General features: G+C 41.3%; 1 protein-coding gene across 5 annotated transcripts in view; it reads right to left on the bottom strand.

The window, feature by feature from the left end:
* Positions 1-1,416: 1,416 nt before the first annotated feature.
* The window catches only part of SOS1 (SOS Ras/Rac guanine nucleotide exchange factor 1), a 53,449-nt gene continuing 37,838 nt past the window's right edge, over positions 1,417-17,027 (bottom strand). For all 5 annotated transcript variants that reach the window (XM_068940503.1, XM_068940506.1, XM_009686849.2 and 2 more), the window contains 12 exons: positions 16,611-16,692; positions 16,043-16,165; positions 15,390-15,493; positions 13,960-14,182; positions 13,151-13,270; positions 12,677-12,839; positions 12,225-12,342; positions 10,637-10,809; positions 9,996-10,112; positions 9,426-9,690; positions 8,212-8,330; positions 1,417-6,826 (listed from right to left, as the gene is read on the bottom strand). In XM_068940503.1, the coding sequence (XP_068796604.1) occupies positions 6,332-6,826; positions 8,212-8,330; positions 9,426-9,690; positions 9,996-10,112; positions 10,637-10,809; positions 12,225-12,342; positions 12,677-12,839; positions 13,151-13,270; positions 13,960-14,182; positions 15,390-15,493; positions 16,043-16,165; positions 16,611-16,692 (2,102 nt within the window). In that variant the 3' untranslated portion in view covers positions 1,417-6,331. The remainder of the gene's footprint in view (positions 6,827-8,211; positions 8,331-9,425; positions 9,691-9,995; positions 10,113-10,636; positions 10,810-12,224; positions 12,343-12,676; positions 12,840-13,150; positions 13,271-13,959; positions 14,183-15,389; positions 15,494-16,042; positions 16,166-16,610; positions 16,693-17,027) is intronic.

The raw sequence follows: 17,027 nt of genomic DNA, 5'->3' as shown, positions 1-17,027 counted from the left end.
TACCTTACCTTTGTCACATTCTCAAAAGGCCCAAAACAACGATACCATAAGCAGGGCAAATCAGTCCGTTGAGCTCACCTCTCCTCACGCCACAAAACACCGGCAAGCCTGCCTAATATCCCTCCTACTCCTCTGTAGCACCTTGCAGTCTTGCGTAACTCAGGGACAGCGGTCTCAGTGATTAGGATCTTGGTCAACAGAGTTTTGTACTGCCAACCCAAAATGCAGTTTTACTCCTGTGCAAATCTACTGGGGGGTTTCCCGCTCAATTCCCTTTTCACCATCTGGATGCAGCACATGCCCATCAGCTGGTGGGGAACCACTGATGTCTGCGACAGCTCCCTGTAGGACACGTTGTCATCAAGCCGGTAACTTTCCTAGATCTCCTTTCCACAGCTCTATTGCCTGCTTAAGGCAGCCATCCTGAATCTCCTCAGTTTATGAATAACTTTGGCTTTTAGAGCCGGCCCAAACCTAGCCTCTCACCACTTCACTGCTCTAAGTCAGCACAACAGAGCGTACTTCCCAAGAGGCACCTTCTCCTACTCTTTTGCCAGTGAGGCAATTTTTTATGGCTTCCTCCATGTGATCTTAAAAGTATTTTCACCTCGCTACAGACTATGCCAATATTCCTTGGCAAAAGCACAAGGATTTCAACAGCTTCCACTGAATCAGTTCTTTTCTCCACACTCCGCACAAGAAGTTTTTAGGGCCTTTTGCTCATGCACGAACAGGTGAGGAGCCGCGGCGTGTGTAGTACTGTCTTTTGCTGTTGGGGTCTTGGTTTCTTTGCTTTTGGTGGTTCTGCAGGGGGGACTAGAGAGAGGAGGCTACCAAGAATATTAAGCAGCTTCTACTTAACGAGTGCTTTTCATTTATTCACTCTGTTCTCTGAAATCAGATGTTTTGTCTAACGCCAGATACGAGTTATGAAACATAGCGTCCCTTTATTTACTGTGGTCTGATTCAACGGAGAGACAAGATGTAGGCCCTTATATGAAACAAACTACCTAACAAATTCATACAGTAAAATCAAGAGACAGTATTTACCCACAAACTGGAGATCCTTTGATGCAGTAAATTATAACAGAAAGCTGCAGAGCTGGATTAACACCTACAAGGAACAATCCTGTGGCAGAGAACAACACAGTTAAAAGATGCTGTCACTGTCAGGAAGCCACTTTGTTTCCCCCACTGTACATACATCTTGCTCACTTGTCTTCTATGCCATATGGCTCCGCGGCTCAGAAGCTACTGCATATTTTAACATTTTACTATTCTGAGCAACACCTACATCTGGAGCAGACTCGCAAGTGTCCTTAACATAAAGCACACAGCAGTAAGCTTAAGACAGCCAGTCTCAGACTACCAAGACTTTCATTGTATCTCACATATTCAAAGTGTACACTTCCAGGATATGTAAGGCATTTTTTATTTTTAGAACATATCTTTTAATGCCAAAAGGTAACAGCCACTATTAAATTTTCACTTAAATGCAATCCAAATACCACTGCAGACACAGCATACAAAGATCACCTACAGACAGTTAGGTACACAGGTCATAAGATGTGCCAGGTAAAGTTTACCACTTTTCTCTTTCTGCTTTTTTCTTTTTACATCTGGACTGACATCGCTTTTGACAATTACTCTTTCTGGCAAGTAACCATGCCATTAAACAAAGGCAAATGTACACATATACTGGAACAAACTTATTGGAACCTAAAATTGGCTCATTTCACAAACAGAAAAAAGCTCATTCCCAAGTAGATTCAAACAAATTTGTCCAAAACAATTCCAATACCACGCGACCCAGATCGTCTACCTTTCTTTTTAAAAAAGTTACAGATGTTCTTTGATAAAAGGCACATTTGGCAGCTACTAAAATTGTCATGCATCTGGCACATTTTTTTTTATTTTTTTTTCCCTTTCATCCTTTCAGCCACCTGGTACATGATTTCACAATTGCTTGCTAGGGAGTCAAAGAAGTGACTTGCCCGCTCCTTCACTTGCCTTACAACGCTGCAGCAGTTGGCTACTTAATGCACTATTTTTCATTAAAGGCAAAAGGGAAATTTGCTCACAGTTGACAGAAAAATGCACTTAAAGGTTTTTTTTTTTTTTTAAATGAAAAATAAGGCATGAAATTCACAAACTAAGTTAAACGCGCATTTGGCTTTACAACTCTATTGGGCCACATGTTTCTCTCCTTAACAAACAAGAGCAAAAAAACGCTTCAGCCCATGTATCACCTAGGTTTTGAAATGACAATTCTCCAACTATAAAGGATATTTAGGGGCAGGGGAGACCCACAAGAGGCTGCCAGCTTTTTAATAATATCTTTAAAAAAAAAGTCTTTTTGAACAAGGCCCTCCTTCCTGGCCGAAAAAGGCATCAGCATTCAGGAGAAAGCCAGGGAAGGACTTCTATATACCACAGCCAAACGCACCGCTCACAGCAGCAAAGCGTTAAGGAACATTTTGTTTAACATTTTTAATTTTAATCTTTTTTTTTTTTAAATAATTCTAAGACAATCAGTCATGAATACTGGGCTCTTTCTAGCTGAGCTTAAATTGCAGCACTGCTAGAAATACCAGTAGTAGAGGCTGCCTCTGTAAATTGCTACACTAAATCGAGACGACAGCCCCAGAGAGGAGAACTGACGCTTATTATCATGCACTGGCTTTGCCACACAGCCTGCTGTGATGCAAATTTGTCCAAGCACCTCCTCAGGCTCCGAGGAAAACTTCCCTGTGTGTAACAAAGTCAAACCCCCTCCCAGAAGCACAATCATCTACTGACTTCAATAGTGGGACCTCCAGCGACACGGCTGAGTTTGAATCAGACCCAAGCGAACAGAGGAAAAAAGCCTAATTTAAGATACGCGCAAAAGAAAAATAACTAAACATCCAGCAATGCTCATCTAAATCTGGAAAGATCTAAATCCAGCGCACTAGCACAAATATACTCTTACTGAGACGGACCTCTTCCTCGCCGATTTAACCGGGACACGCTAGGCAAGCGGGTGAGCTCCTGCCACGGACGTCTTCCTGAGGCTGCAGCGCTCAAACGACTCCGCGGTACGGATCCCAAAGCAGGACGGCGTTCTCCTTACACAAACAGCGACAGGAAAGCTTTGCCGGGGCTGCCGAACGCCACGACAATGACGCGTGACTTGGGGCACCAGGTAGCAAGAGAGCCGAGCTGCCATCCCGTATGCCGAACTAAAGCAACCGCGCACGGCTTGCAAAACTAGCAGTTCCCAGACTCCCAAGGGACTTTTCTAAGCTAGCGCACGACTACGACACCCTCTCTGGAAGGAAACGAACCAAGGCAGGTTATGCCGTGCTGCTGCGCTACGCTCTAAAGCGGAAACCTTGACGTGACACGGCAAAACCTGTGAAGGTATTGCACCTGTACAGTTCTGCTGACCTCTACAGCCACGAAAGCACTTCCTTTTCCACCCCTGCCCGCGCAAGGATCCCTGTAGCCAAAGTACTTTGCAGTTGGTTTGGGCTCACTTTTAGCCATAGCGGGCACTCTAGACTAACACCGCAACGCACCCAGCTAGCTGCCAGCCTCCACGTAAGCATGTCTCATTGCGCCAGGCCGCACCAGACCATCCAGGGTCATTTTAACGAGGAGCCAGATAGAATCATAAAAGTGATTCATTTCCCACCTGAATTTTCCACGCAAAAAGTATTGTCCCTAATGCAAACGTGGTCCAAATAAAAAGTCACTGCAGATTAAATAACTACTAATGCAAATAAAGCTGGCATAAGACAAACCAGTGTCTCAGCAATTGTGCTCAAAGCTCCTATCCTAAATGCAACGTGTTTGAGTCTCACTGTCTTTCCTGTTTTGCAGCTGAGTCAACCCCATGCTTTGTGCATTGCGTATGACCGGACTCACTCTGCTGGGCTCTAAAGGAAGTTTAAGCGAGGTTCTCGCATAGCAACCATTATAATTTATCGTCTGAGTACCTCACCAGTAAAGAGCTTTTATCCTTATCCACCAAGATGCGAGACAACGCTCTCCCCGTTTCACAAAGGGAAGCGGAGACCTAGCAACGTTCAGGAAATCTGAGGATTAACCGAACAAATACGGGGTTCCTAGCTGGACAACGTAACCACTGGATCATTCCTTCTGCCTCGCCTGCCTTGACTACGAATCAGCACAGAACCGGAGCTAAAGACCAAAGAGTCTACGTCTGAGGAGCTGTCTCTGGTAATCCACTAGCGAGCTAACAATTTCTGTGACATTGCCAACATATGCCCATCATATTGTTCACATCCAAAGCACTGACAACCTAAACTACGCTTCCTGTAGCTGAGGGTTTTTACAAAGCTCCCGTGATGAAAGTTCTCCTCTGAAGTCGAGATTTCGAGATCTTAATTTTCTCTTCTTTTGCCAGGAGACTAGTTCAAAATGAAGTTGTTAAAGATACCAAAGGCGGCATACAACTGACAAATTCTCAACATTTGACTTTGATGAAAACTGCTGTTTATGTTGATGAAATCAGAACATTTTCTGAAATGTAAAGACCACACTAAAGGACCAGGGTACATCGATCAATGGCATTGCAGAACGTATTAAAAAAGGCGATTTCCATCATCATTCCACTAACACCATCTCTAATAGCACAGCTTTCCACGATGCTGAAATGTATTCTTCTCGCAAAGAGGAAACGTGATAGAACGTTACTTTGACCCACGAGCCTTATTAACTGAAGATGAGATAACTTCACGCTTGGCAAACATACTGTAGTGGAGAGTATAGAGCTTCTTTTCTTCAGTAGCTGGCATGCATTATTTGTCACAGTATTGGCTACAGTCGAAGAGCAGTACACAGGTTTATGGATAATCCATGTCATGAAATTTATGCCAGTACATGTTCTGTCATGTGTACTCCAGACATAGAAAGGCTACTGTAAAGATTAACGTAAGTTTGAATTTCTCTAACTAATGGCGTACGTGAGGTCTGAGAAGTTTTATAAGGTATAATAATTCACTTTGGGAGTAACCCAGCTTCTCAATTATTAATTACTAAATTGTTACGTTGTTACACATGCCAAAAACTGACTTTGCTTTAGACTCTTATTACTAAAATACATACGCTGAACTAGGAAAAATACGTACCACAACATGTGCTTTTATCCCCTTCAGTGTTTAACTGAAAAACTGAATTGTACATTTGTCCATGTAATAATTTAACATATGTCAGCCAAACATATCTGTATCTTTATTTCAATTAAATTAAAAACAATCTGCAAGTATATTTATGCAACATTCACTATATACACATGATTTATGCAACTGCAAGGCAATTCTATGTATGCTGATTAATCTATTGTTAGTAAAACATGACAATAGCTACGGAAGTTGGCCAGTGAGTGCTCCTTTTCACAAGTGACTGTCTTCATGGCATGACTGAAGAAGAATAGCTACTAGCCATGAAATGGATTATCAGTAAACCTTAAAAAGAACGTGACATAACCTAGCAGAGATTAACAGTCTTCTAAATGTAGTAGTATATTTACTTCAGGTGATAGTGATGCTTTTTTTTTTTTTTTCTTTTTTTTGAAATTTTGCTGTCATCTTAATGATGTAAGACTTTCATCTGCTCTATCTAAAGAAAGCAATAATTAGACATTATGCTTCCCGGCAAAAATTTATTTTGAACTGGCACCATAATATTTCAGAAAAAAATAATAAAGTACCTCTTTGGTGAAGCCTAGGTACCCCCTACTACTCATTGTAACAACTTGTAAACAGGACCGCAATACAGTGCTATGCTTTAATTCTAACTCGGTTAGGTACCACAGATCTTCCTCACAGTCCTCCTCACAATTTCAGGAAAGTATTTTAAAGCAGGGAGTAAAGCAAAGGAAAATTAAGAAGGATATAAAGTTCCCTGTTCGAGATTTAAAAAAAGTGCATAATGTTTTCATTCCAAAAACTGTGCCACTGTATGGAACTGACGGATACAAGACTGTTTTCCTTCCTGTACTGGGTATTAGAGCTCATTACACAAACACAGTCTCTGCTCATTGGCCAAAGAAGTCCCTCAAGTCTGTTTTCTGGTACAATCAGTTGTCCGATTACTTTAGAACAATGTCCTGCATACAAAAAGAGGAACAGCAAGTTAACCGGTTTTCCCACTATAATGTCTGCTTTTGCAATTCCATTTCTGTACACTGCATTTCCAATCTATTGGAGAGTTTTTAGTGTTTGGCATACACATCCCAACTCCTTGGCACCACCAGGTTCAGTGCATCCATTGCCAGCAACAGACGTAGCACCAGGAAAACGTGACTCCCAGCGCAAGGGACAGTTCAGGAGGAGTGGGCGTTCTCCAGCAAGGGCGGTCCGTCTCGATGCATCGATGGGTGTGTGTGCTCCCTTTTGTAAGTTTTTGGAGGAAGCTTTGGGATATGTTGAGAAGTGCTTTGTCGTGGAGGAACAGGTGGTCCAGCAACAGAATGGAGGTCCACGTCTTGTGGTATCAAAGGCGGTGATGGAAGATGCCTCCGTGCTACATGTGGAGAAGGTGTCTGAGGGGGAGGGGGGGTAAACGGAGAGGGACTGTTTGGGAAAAAGGTGTTACCAAGTTCACTCTTTCTCCCCAATGGTGGAGGTTGGAGGTGTAGTGGTGAGCTAGAGAAAACATCTGGAGTTCGCACAGGTTCTCGTGGTGGTAACACAGGAGGGCTTTCAGGGGGGTCAGAGATGCAGGTCCGGTCAGGCACTGAGTACCTTGGTGAATACACTTTAGAGGTTGGTTGTCTAGGAGGGATTGCTGGTGGGCTGTCCAGGTGTGCAGATGTAATCTGAGGTACACAAACATTTCATTCAATAAGCTTGCAGAGCGGCAGCAAAGAACAGGACCCTGTTGTGATACAGATGCACAGTAGTCCCTGCACCGCAAATTGCTCCATGCAGTTAAAGAGAAGGCACAGCAAGCAAGTGCAGGATGGAGGTGGGGAGTAAGGAAGTGAAAAGGAGTGGTGGTGTCTGACAAAAGCATGTGCTCAGTGATGCAGGCAGAAAAGATGATGAGACCGGAGACGTGCAGGGGTAGAGCAGGGGGTCTATCAAAACGTGATTTAACAGTCAGGGATGCGGGGAATGAAGATGCAGGGAGAGGAAAAAAGGCAAGGCAAAAAATGATCAGAGCAACAGTTTCCATGCTGGTTCCAGATCTGCCTACTGACAGGAGTCAAGCACTTAGGATGGCTAAAACTACCAGTTATTTCCCCCAGAGAATGAGGAGAGAGGGAGAGGCAGGTGATGCTGAACAGAGAAAAAATAAACTACACTCAGAAAATGGAATTAAGGAAGGGTGGTCAGGATTACTGACGTGAATGGTTCCCAGGCCGTGGCTACAATGACAGGGTAAATGGTTTCCACCATCCTACCACGTTTATAATGTTTTTGATCGTAATTTGATAAGAAAATAGAGAGATGTGTTAAACTCTGCAAGTCGACAGCAGCCTGTAGTCCAAAAAGGACAATTGCTGAAGAGACATATACAAGTCCTCTTCAAAGTCAAAGACACGCATGCTCCAAAGTAATTTTGAGTGGGATTTTCAAATCCACCCAACTCTCTGAAGTCATCAACCAACTCCCACTGAAATCAAGAGACATCTGATACCGTCTGCAACAAAGGCTGGAACAGGTCCCAAACGCCAGACAAATGCAACAGGAAAAAGCAGCAATGGCTCAAGCAGGAAGACAGACAGGACAGACAATCAAGAAGGGAAAGCACTAAACACTACAGCATCAGGGTCAAATAGCCTAGTGAACCTTTCCAGAGGACTCAAGTGTGTACCTCACTTGCCATTGTTATTGTTCTTCAGTTCTTTATCCCTGCTTATGTACTGCAAGATGATAATCTGGGACAATTATCCCAGATGGAAACATCTGCCTGGAACCTCAAGTTCTCCCAGGCAGTGCCAGGCCCTGAGCACAGCAGATCAGCAGACAAGAGGCTGAGACACATTTCTAACTCTAAATTTAGGTTCCATCTGTTAATTTCCATTGGTTTTGGGATCAGGATAGAATGAGGCAGAGCTACGCAGGTCTGAAATACACACTTACTCTTTCACATGCAGTTCTTAAAAAATACAGCTATTATCTTCAAGAGTTTCTTATCTACCTTACCCCACCCTCTGCTCCCAGAACCCCTCCTCCTTTTTTTTCTCTCCTTACTTACTTTTGATGGGGAGGATTCAGCTGGGGCAGACTCTGGTCTTCTTCGTGGAGGAACTGGAGGGGGAACAGGAGCTTCATCTGAACTTTTGGTAAAGTTTATGGATGACACGGAAGCAGATCCTAGCGAACATAAAAAAAAAAATACTATGATAACGATGAACTTTTATTCAGTTCAGCATATCTCCCCCTATTGCTGCTAATAAAGTGGTCATGAAAGGCAACTCGCTTTTACTGAAGTAAATTAATTGCTCGTCAAGAAAAAGTGTGAAAAACGAGTAGAAAGATACTACCAAACAGCCCTCTGCCGCTCCCAGACAAATTGCTCTTCTGAGCTGCAATTGCCTGTATGGCCATCAATTTCTGCACTTGCTAGACAATCTTCAAGACAAAAAAACACACAAGTTGTTCTTGCCTCACCAAAGCGCTAAAACAATACTCTGGACCTGCAGTCAATGGGCCGATCCAAAAATGAAGATAAATCTTCTTCTACAGGGGTACTCAGGAGACCTGGCTTGAAAACTCAGCAGTGTCACTGGTCTGCTAAGCAACTTCTGCTTTAAGCCAGTCATTTCTCCTTTTGACACCCAGCTGAAGACAGGACTAATCCTGTCCCTTCTTTGAAAGCCTGAGGACCTGAGAAGACGTTAAGTTCACTACAAGTTACTGAAAGCACATCATAAACTATGTGCTTCGTTGTATGTTGGTGAAGAGAGAAGGAAAACAGGTGTGGATGAGTCTTGATGGATTTAACACAGAGAAAGACTGATTTTAAGTTCTGCAGGAAGAAGGTCTATGTGTACTGAAACCAATTAGGAAGGCGAGACGGTAGAGTAAGGCACCAGAATAACCTTTACTTGTATTCTCACTGTTTCCCACCAAACAGATATTCACCACATACTTTCACCACACATATGGCAGCAAATCCCACAAGTGTTGGCTTGGGACATATATGGGCAATAAACATATATATCAGCCTTCTATTCCAACAGCTTCTCCAAAGATATGCAGTACCCTCTATGCAAGATGCCTAATTATATTCAGTTTTCCCTTAACCATAACAGCTTACAATACAAACGGAATGAAATGCATGGAAAGTTTTTGCTGCTGCAAGGAGACAAAAGTGACCATTTGTCACTTTAAAAGAATGCAATTTACTGTTTTAAGACCACAATATCTAATACATACATTCTTCGCAGACTATCTATTTGCACCTACTTGCATGAAAAGGACTTGAAGGATCTGAGTCAAACACACTGCAGGCATCTGTAGTGCTTGAAGTAGCAGAAGCAGGGGGTGGGGTCAAAGGTGTTCGTGGAGAGTTTGGTGCAGATGCTGTAGTTTCAGTTTCACTCTCTGGGATGCGGCTGTAACTAATTTTCCTTGGCTCCTGTTGCAGGGGTGTAGGGTGTCTCATGGTACCTGGCCTTGGATTAGAGGGACGAACACCTGGGGACTTGAGAGGATAGCTGTACTTTTTGGGCTGAAATGAGAGAGAGAGAAAAAGAAAAAGATATACATATACATACATACATATATATGTGTGTGTGTGTGTGTGTAGTGTATATATATACACATACATACACATACATATACATACACACACACACACATATATAAAAGGACAATATAACATTTAAGAAGGTCATATGAAATCAAACCGCCAAACAAAATCAGCTACACGTAGCTTTTTAGTGGTGAAGCTTGAGATCTACAAGGATTTCTGCTGCCTGTGAAAGACATTTAAGCACCTTTCTTGAAAGATGAAAAGAGAGTCTGAATACTAACAAATCTTGGTGGAGGCTTGACGTTTCGTGGCTCTATTTCTAGTGACTTGTTGAACAAATAATCTGTAAATTCTGTCTCCATGCTGTTTCCCATTGGATTCAGATTTTCAAAAAATCTCTGAAAGACAAGAAGGAAAAAATTTACATCAGCTAAGATTCTTCTGCAATGTCTGTTTCTATGGCACAAACGATCTCAAGAGTTCCAGCTGAATCCTAGAGGACACCGGAGGCAAAAGCGATGACAGGTATGTAAGCTGTTAAACTTGTTTGTTGCCAGCCCTCTGCTGGACACTGCCCCTGCCATGCTCAGCCTGAGGAACCAACTGTGCAAGCACCCTAAATCATTGCTGCATGCAAAAATCAAACCAGGTTAGCTCAAACGACTCTCAGAAGAAGCTGAAGGGAGTCTTATCTTCACACTGACACAGGGGAAGACTGCTCTCAGAAAGACAGGGGAAGACTGCTCTCAGAAAGCATTCTTGAGGAGAATGAGAGGTAAGAGAAAATCTTACAGAATCTCTTAAAACAATCAGTGCAGAACTATGGCTTTTTGAGTCTATCAGTTCACAAGGTCTGTCGGGTGACAGAATCACCACAGAAGTAGCTCAGTATGTGGAGATACAAAGAAATAACGCTACTTACTCTGATGTCAAATTCTACTCTTAAACAATATGGCTGGTTCTGGTACTGCTGGATCTCTCCTGTTATTTCAGCTACCTTTCTTCTCTTGCTGAAATTTATAAGCTCTTTCCCATGTCGCTTTAGAAATTCAGGGTTGCCTTCTTCTGTTTTCAAAATGTTAGTTAAGTAAATTCCTAAAGACCACACAGAAGAGATTCTAAATATACAGTACAAAACAAGGAGGAAGTCATATGGCTGGAATAAAAAGAATTCCGGAAGAACCTAATTTGTTCATTTTAATTACTTAGAAAAATGCTCTGTTAGGGTCAATAAGAAAAATCACACCTCATTTTCAAATAACGGCAATAATTTAATCAGTTTTCCCTGAGCGCTGCCTTTTTACATCAAAATTGCAAACCTATACAACCTTCTACTGTTTAAGAAGCTCATAACACATCTACTGAACCATAACCAGCGTTCTGCAAGACAGGAGTTCACTGAACTGAAGAGCAGAGAGACCAAGTGTTTACTCTCATCTGTTCTGTCACAGTTCAGCTTTACTCCATTAGAGACCCCAGCTAAGCTCAAAACAATTATTTTTTACTCAGCATCAGACTGATGCAGAATGTCATCTGCCTATCACTCAGGTTTTATTCTTTTGTCCAAGTCTCCACTCCTGGCTTCATAATCGTATCAAGTCACGTGAAGATGAGAGAGAGAAGAGTTCTCTAAAATCCACAGATGATGCATCTGGAACTGTCAAGGCCCACTACGACTCTTTTAAGCATAGCTTGAGAGGAGAAACTAACACTATTCATGTGTGATCCTGCTAACCTCTGCTCATCTCTGAAGCAGGACAGAAGGTTTCTTAGTTGATCTTATCTTTCTTTGCAGAGCTCTGGAGTATGCCTTTCCCCAGTACGTAGAAGGCCAAAAAAGCCATCAACACCATTTTCTTCCAGTTCTGGCCTGAAGCCTGCGTTGGACAAGTGTGATATATTGCCAGAATTGGAAGTGATCTGCAGCAAACGTTTGAGTAGCTTGCTGAAGAACAGAAACGCCGTTCGCTTAGCTTCACAATTTGCTACAGGCCAGAAATTCCCAATTTGAAAGAACTGATAAGTCTTTGATGATCCAGAGTGGGGTTCTTTCCCCAACTCTATATACATTTTTATTTCCTGGAATTATTTTGGGGGAATGGGGAAAAAAATTCCTTCTTTCTGTATTAGCCAATGACAGTAATATTTTTTATTTGCCCACCTTTCACTTAAGTCATTTACGGTCGCAGCACAATTAGAACTACACTCAACGAAAAAATGATTAAATACGTAAGTAAGATTTTGCAAGTATACTTATTTTTGCTGCAAGTAACATCTGCAATTAATAGCCAATTTAACATTTCTCTCATCTACAGGCAATTCACAGTTTCCCTTACACAATCATCTCCGTTGCCAGTCTAAGCAAGCCAGGGAAAATGCTGAAATTCAAAACCAACTGTCCTATTACAACTAACCTTTCACTACTCTTCACATTTTTGCTCAGTGCTTTAGCTCAATTCTTTCAAGATGTTTGTGCGTGATACAGCTCATTCAGAACCAAACCTACTCACCAAAAAAAGGCACACAAGGAGGATTAATGGACCTGAGTTTTGCCAAGTATTTCTTATAGTGATCCTCACTCAGTTCATAAGCTTCTTCTAAAATCTTCTTCTGGCGACTTGGAATTTGCTAAGAGGAGATGAAACAGGTTAGCGGGAAAGACAGGACCATGAAGTGACCCACCAGCACCACTGAGAGTAACCGCCTCCAGCTGACTCTTAGGTCAGTGACCATCTCAGGACCTTGCTGCCTTTTTCTGGGCTTTTTAAGTGAAGACTGATTTCTTGCTTCTGAAACCAGCAAATTAACTCTGTATTACCACCTAATTCATTCATCCATTGGGGGTTTTGCTTTCCTTGTTCCATCTTTAAAGAAAATGCTTACTGAAAAGATTGGCTTTTAGAGTAGCTAAGGTGCAATGCATGACACCTCCATATCAAAAATGGAAAACATTTCACTGTACCTCAAACGTGTGATCCAACCTATACACTGCTGCAGAGTTCATAGCACTGACAATCTCAAGGACACCGTTAAAGTTGTTTAGCTCTTGAAAAACTTGCAGGATTTCAATTATCCGGCTCACCACAATTACTCTTTCCTCTAGGTTTTCTGTTTCTACAATGCACCTAAACGCACGAGAAGATACGACGTTTTACTGAAGCATTCATGCATTTTGCAAAAGCAAAAATTAATTTATAACACAAGTATACAAAGTTTAGCTCGACACAGTTTTGAAAATGTTTCAAATGTTTAGAATGAAGTCCTCTTCTATGAATAAAAAGAATAAAAAGCTGACACCATCACGGCAATATTCTCTCCGAGACTAGCCATAGCATCAATAGGAATTCTCCCAAAACAGAATTTTTCATAGCATAGTTCTGAATGGACTATAAACGCCCAGGTACGGAGTCGGTGTAGATTTAGCAAAGCCACTTACTTTTCAAACCACAAAGTGAGGTTAGTTGTATGCCTTATCATTTTAAGAAGGTTAGGAGAATTAATTTCTTTATCTTCCTTTGTCCACACACTTCCAACTAGTTCAGACGGCTGCACAGCTCTAGAAAAGTATAAACATTTATTAAAACGTGCACCTAGAAGCATGAAAGACGATACTGTTCTTCCAAAAAGTCTTAATTTCTAGGGAATTGGAAATTAATATTTAGAAATAAAAAAGGTATCACTGTTCTCCTATGATCTCAGGCTTACCCCGTGACTTCTGTGACTGGTATTCCTATGCTTCTTTTTTAGACTGTAAATATTTGTTAGTTTACATCATTATCAACCACCTCTGTTCATCTAAATGAAGAATGACGTCTAAATCTCATTCACCATAACAAAATGAGAGCTTCCAATGCCTGAACAATCTCTCTCAGACATCTGGTCAGATCTGACACGGTCCATAACTTGCTTCACAAACTAGGGTATGAAGAAAACTGATTTAATTCATGTTCATATTTCTCAAAGGTTGATCCATCCCAAAAATACCAAGAGACACCTGGAGCATAATGCAGCTAACAATATGCATCAGTCACAGGTTCTGCACGTTAACTTGGGGAGACTAGACAAATAATGGGTTTTGAGATACATTTTTCAGAATTTTTTTGCTGAAAAAATAACAATTAATATACAGCATTGGTAAAGTCCCTTGACCTACCGTGGGGCTTCACAGCAGGGGCCCGCAGAAACAATTTCATGCTGGAGGATATTTTGGTTTGTGTCATGTGTTTTTCAATGGAGGAAAGTTACCTGTAAAAATCTGACTCAAGTAAAGTGAGCTGCCGAGCAATTTCTATTGGATGCAAAGTGAGCAAGTCAAAAGTCTCTGTGTGTCCTGGTTTGCTTATGTGCCACTCAATCGCCGGAGGTGGGCTTTCAAAAGTAATGTTGTGACTTGGCCCAATGGCTTGTGCCTGCTTTTTCCGGTTGATTATCTTTGTGATTGATTCAACCCATTTCTTCATTGCTTTGCCTGGAACACAGAGAAAATCACTACTTAGTCTTAATGCAGTTTTCTCCAAAGAGGCCAGTATAATTTGGAAATCTTGGGATTTAAACCCCAAAATGAATAAATGAAAGCAACCATATATTCTTTAAAAGTGCTTAAATGGTGTTCCCACAGAACTCGCAGGGCTTTCAAACACATTAAGAAGAATACTCGCAAAGTTAACACTAGTCTAATGAGCTTTACCTCTCCAGGATCTCTCAGTCACTGCCAAGTGTGCCAGGTTTGCCCAAGTGCAAATCAGAACACCTTCAAAAGGCTCCTGCTCTGAATCAGGGGGAGGCTTTTTTTTTTTTTCTTTTCTTTTCTTTTCTGACTTCACAATGACTTCATGGGAACCAACCTTCTTTTGCCCAAAGTGAGCTTCTATGAACACCCCAAACCTTATGCCTTGGGGCAGAGCATGTGCTTACCTCAGATGAAACAGAAGGGCAAAATACTGAATAGGGAGAAGCTTCTCCCTCAGTTGCATTCAGCATCAAAACTGAGAATAAAACCCAAGGGCCAAATGCCTGTTTAGCTCTACTCCATAAGAATTTCATGTATAAGACGGCAAGTCCATTGAAAACTTACCAGTAATCCGCATTAAACCAGCTGGCTCACTCTCCTCCTCTCGTTAATTGCTAAACAACCCTTAAATACTTCTCTAACATTACCTTTTTCTACAAACAGCTCCTGTAGCTATCCCAGCTATTATTACATGCGAACAGGAAAGATCTGTACAGTCACAAACGGAAAGTGATCCACAAGTCTGATACGCACTGTGAAATACCTGGAGAACCCTTGCTCTAAAAAAATAGTGGTTTCACCATCAATCTTTTACAAAACTCATCCCTGCCTACAGTTTAAAAGGACAATCAAAGCAGCTATTCTGTTTTGAGCCTCACTCAAGTCTTATCATTTTGCATTTGTTTCAATCCCCTTACCATAAAGCTAAGACATATTTATCAGGATACAAGTTACGTATTCTTTCTTCTGAACATGGGCCATACTTTGGAGAATTAACAGATTTTTTTTTTTAATTAAGTTTTTTTTTATGTTCTTTGTGAAGTACTTAGTAAGCAGTCAGCCTTGTTTCTCTTTATCTACTCACTGAAAGGAAAAAGGATCCATACCATACCTTTGACAAGGGATGATTTACGATAAATACCAGCATGTAAGAAACCATAAGTACCTCTGACTGTTCCAATGAATTCCTCCAAACGTTGCAGAAGATCAGCATCTCTTTCAAAGTCATAGAAGTGGTGTTCTACCCAGTGTCGACATACATTTAATACTCTGCAACAGTAAAGGGGAAGTAAGCACTCTGCAACGTGGCCTTATCTTCAAGTCTAGCATTTCAAGGCTTTTAGTAGTGGAGGGCTCACAAAACTATGCAAGAACCAGCAGACCAAATGCAATCACTATACTTTCTGCATTTCATCAGCAACCATTTATAATCATTTTTCTAGCAGAGTGATAGCAGAGTGATGCTATCATTCAGAAAAAGAACATTATTTAAAACGTTCTGTATAGCTCTCGGTGGCAAACTTATGCTTTACAGCCTTGCAGAAATATAGGTTCCAAAAAAACAGCAAGTGCAAGAGACTGATCAGCACACCAAGAACCGCAAACTTCCCACAGGCTTTTTCCTAGACTTTTCATGCCACGAACTCAAATCCTCACAAGGTTCTCAAGTAGCAAAGTCAAAACGGCTCCCCCCTCTGCTCTATATCAAAGCATCTGCAAGAAAGACGCCTGACTATCAGGAAGAGCACCTGCATCCAAAAGATGGTATTTAAAACCTTGAAAGGAAATCACTCTGCCTCACATTGCTGCAATACTCACCGTAGCTGCACAGGCTGTATGTACTCTTTCCTAAATCTTTTTAACTCGGCACTAAGAGGCTGGTCTCCGTTCTCCATAGCGATACGATCAGCTTCTGTTGGCTCAGGCTCTGGAATTTCAAATCTAGCACAGAAGATGTGTATAAGCACCAGTTGCCTGTTAGATCAACCTTGCACACAACACGACGAATAAACGTTGATTAAAGATAGCTCAAAATTCAGAAGGATTCCACAAGTTAGAACTTTACTTCTTGGTAAACACACAGGAAGATTTGCTAAATTCGGCAATAAATCTGTGCCTTTTCACAAATATGAGATGATTATGGTAATGCCATTACAGTATTTAACGATGTAGATTTCAAACATAAGAAGAACTTCGGACAGTGGAAGAAACTGGAGCAGTTTCTTGCAACACTTGCCATCCTTAAATTTGACAACAATCAAAAGGTGTTAGCAGTGAATCAAAGCCAACTTGAAAACAAGAATTTTACAAACTTCACTCAATATAAAAATCAAAAAACCCCACCAAGATTGCACTTCATTGAACAGTATTTTAAAAAGTGACATACCTTTCTATCAGCAGACTCAGCAACTCCTGTGGTTTACAGAAGGATCTATATGTCGTTAGAAAAGTCCGAACAAAGTTGGGGTCTAGGAAAAGAACCATTTCGTGCTCGTGTCAGCAATTATCTAACTTCTCATATTCCGAAATAACGTTTGAAGTCAGTTGTATCCTTTAAAAGCAGGGATCCTGGACTAGCAGTTTACAGAAAAGATAACGCAAAACCAAACTGCTTCTGGAACAATTCAGAACCTCTTGAAATAGCCATATCAAGTACAATTTAAAATCAATTTTAATTGTGCTTGAAAATTCATAAAAATCACTCTGTCACCTCAATCATTAAAAGATTGGATTCTTTTCATCAACTCTGAAGATAATAAATAGATGATTTCATTAATGAGCCATCTCGTAAACAGTCTTGTTT

The sequence above is a fragment of the Struthio camelus genome, chromosome 3 (assembly GCF_040807025.1).
Source record: "Struthio camelus isolate bStrCam1 chromosome 3, bStrCam1.hap1, whole genome shotgun sequence".
NCBI lineage: Eukaryota > Metazoa > Chordata > Aves > Struthioniformes > Struthionidae > Struthio > Struthio camelus.
This window is presented reverse-complemented; position numbering and strand designations above follow the sequence as displayed.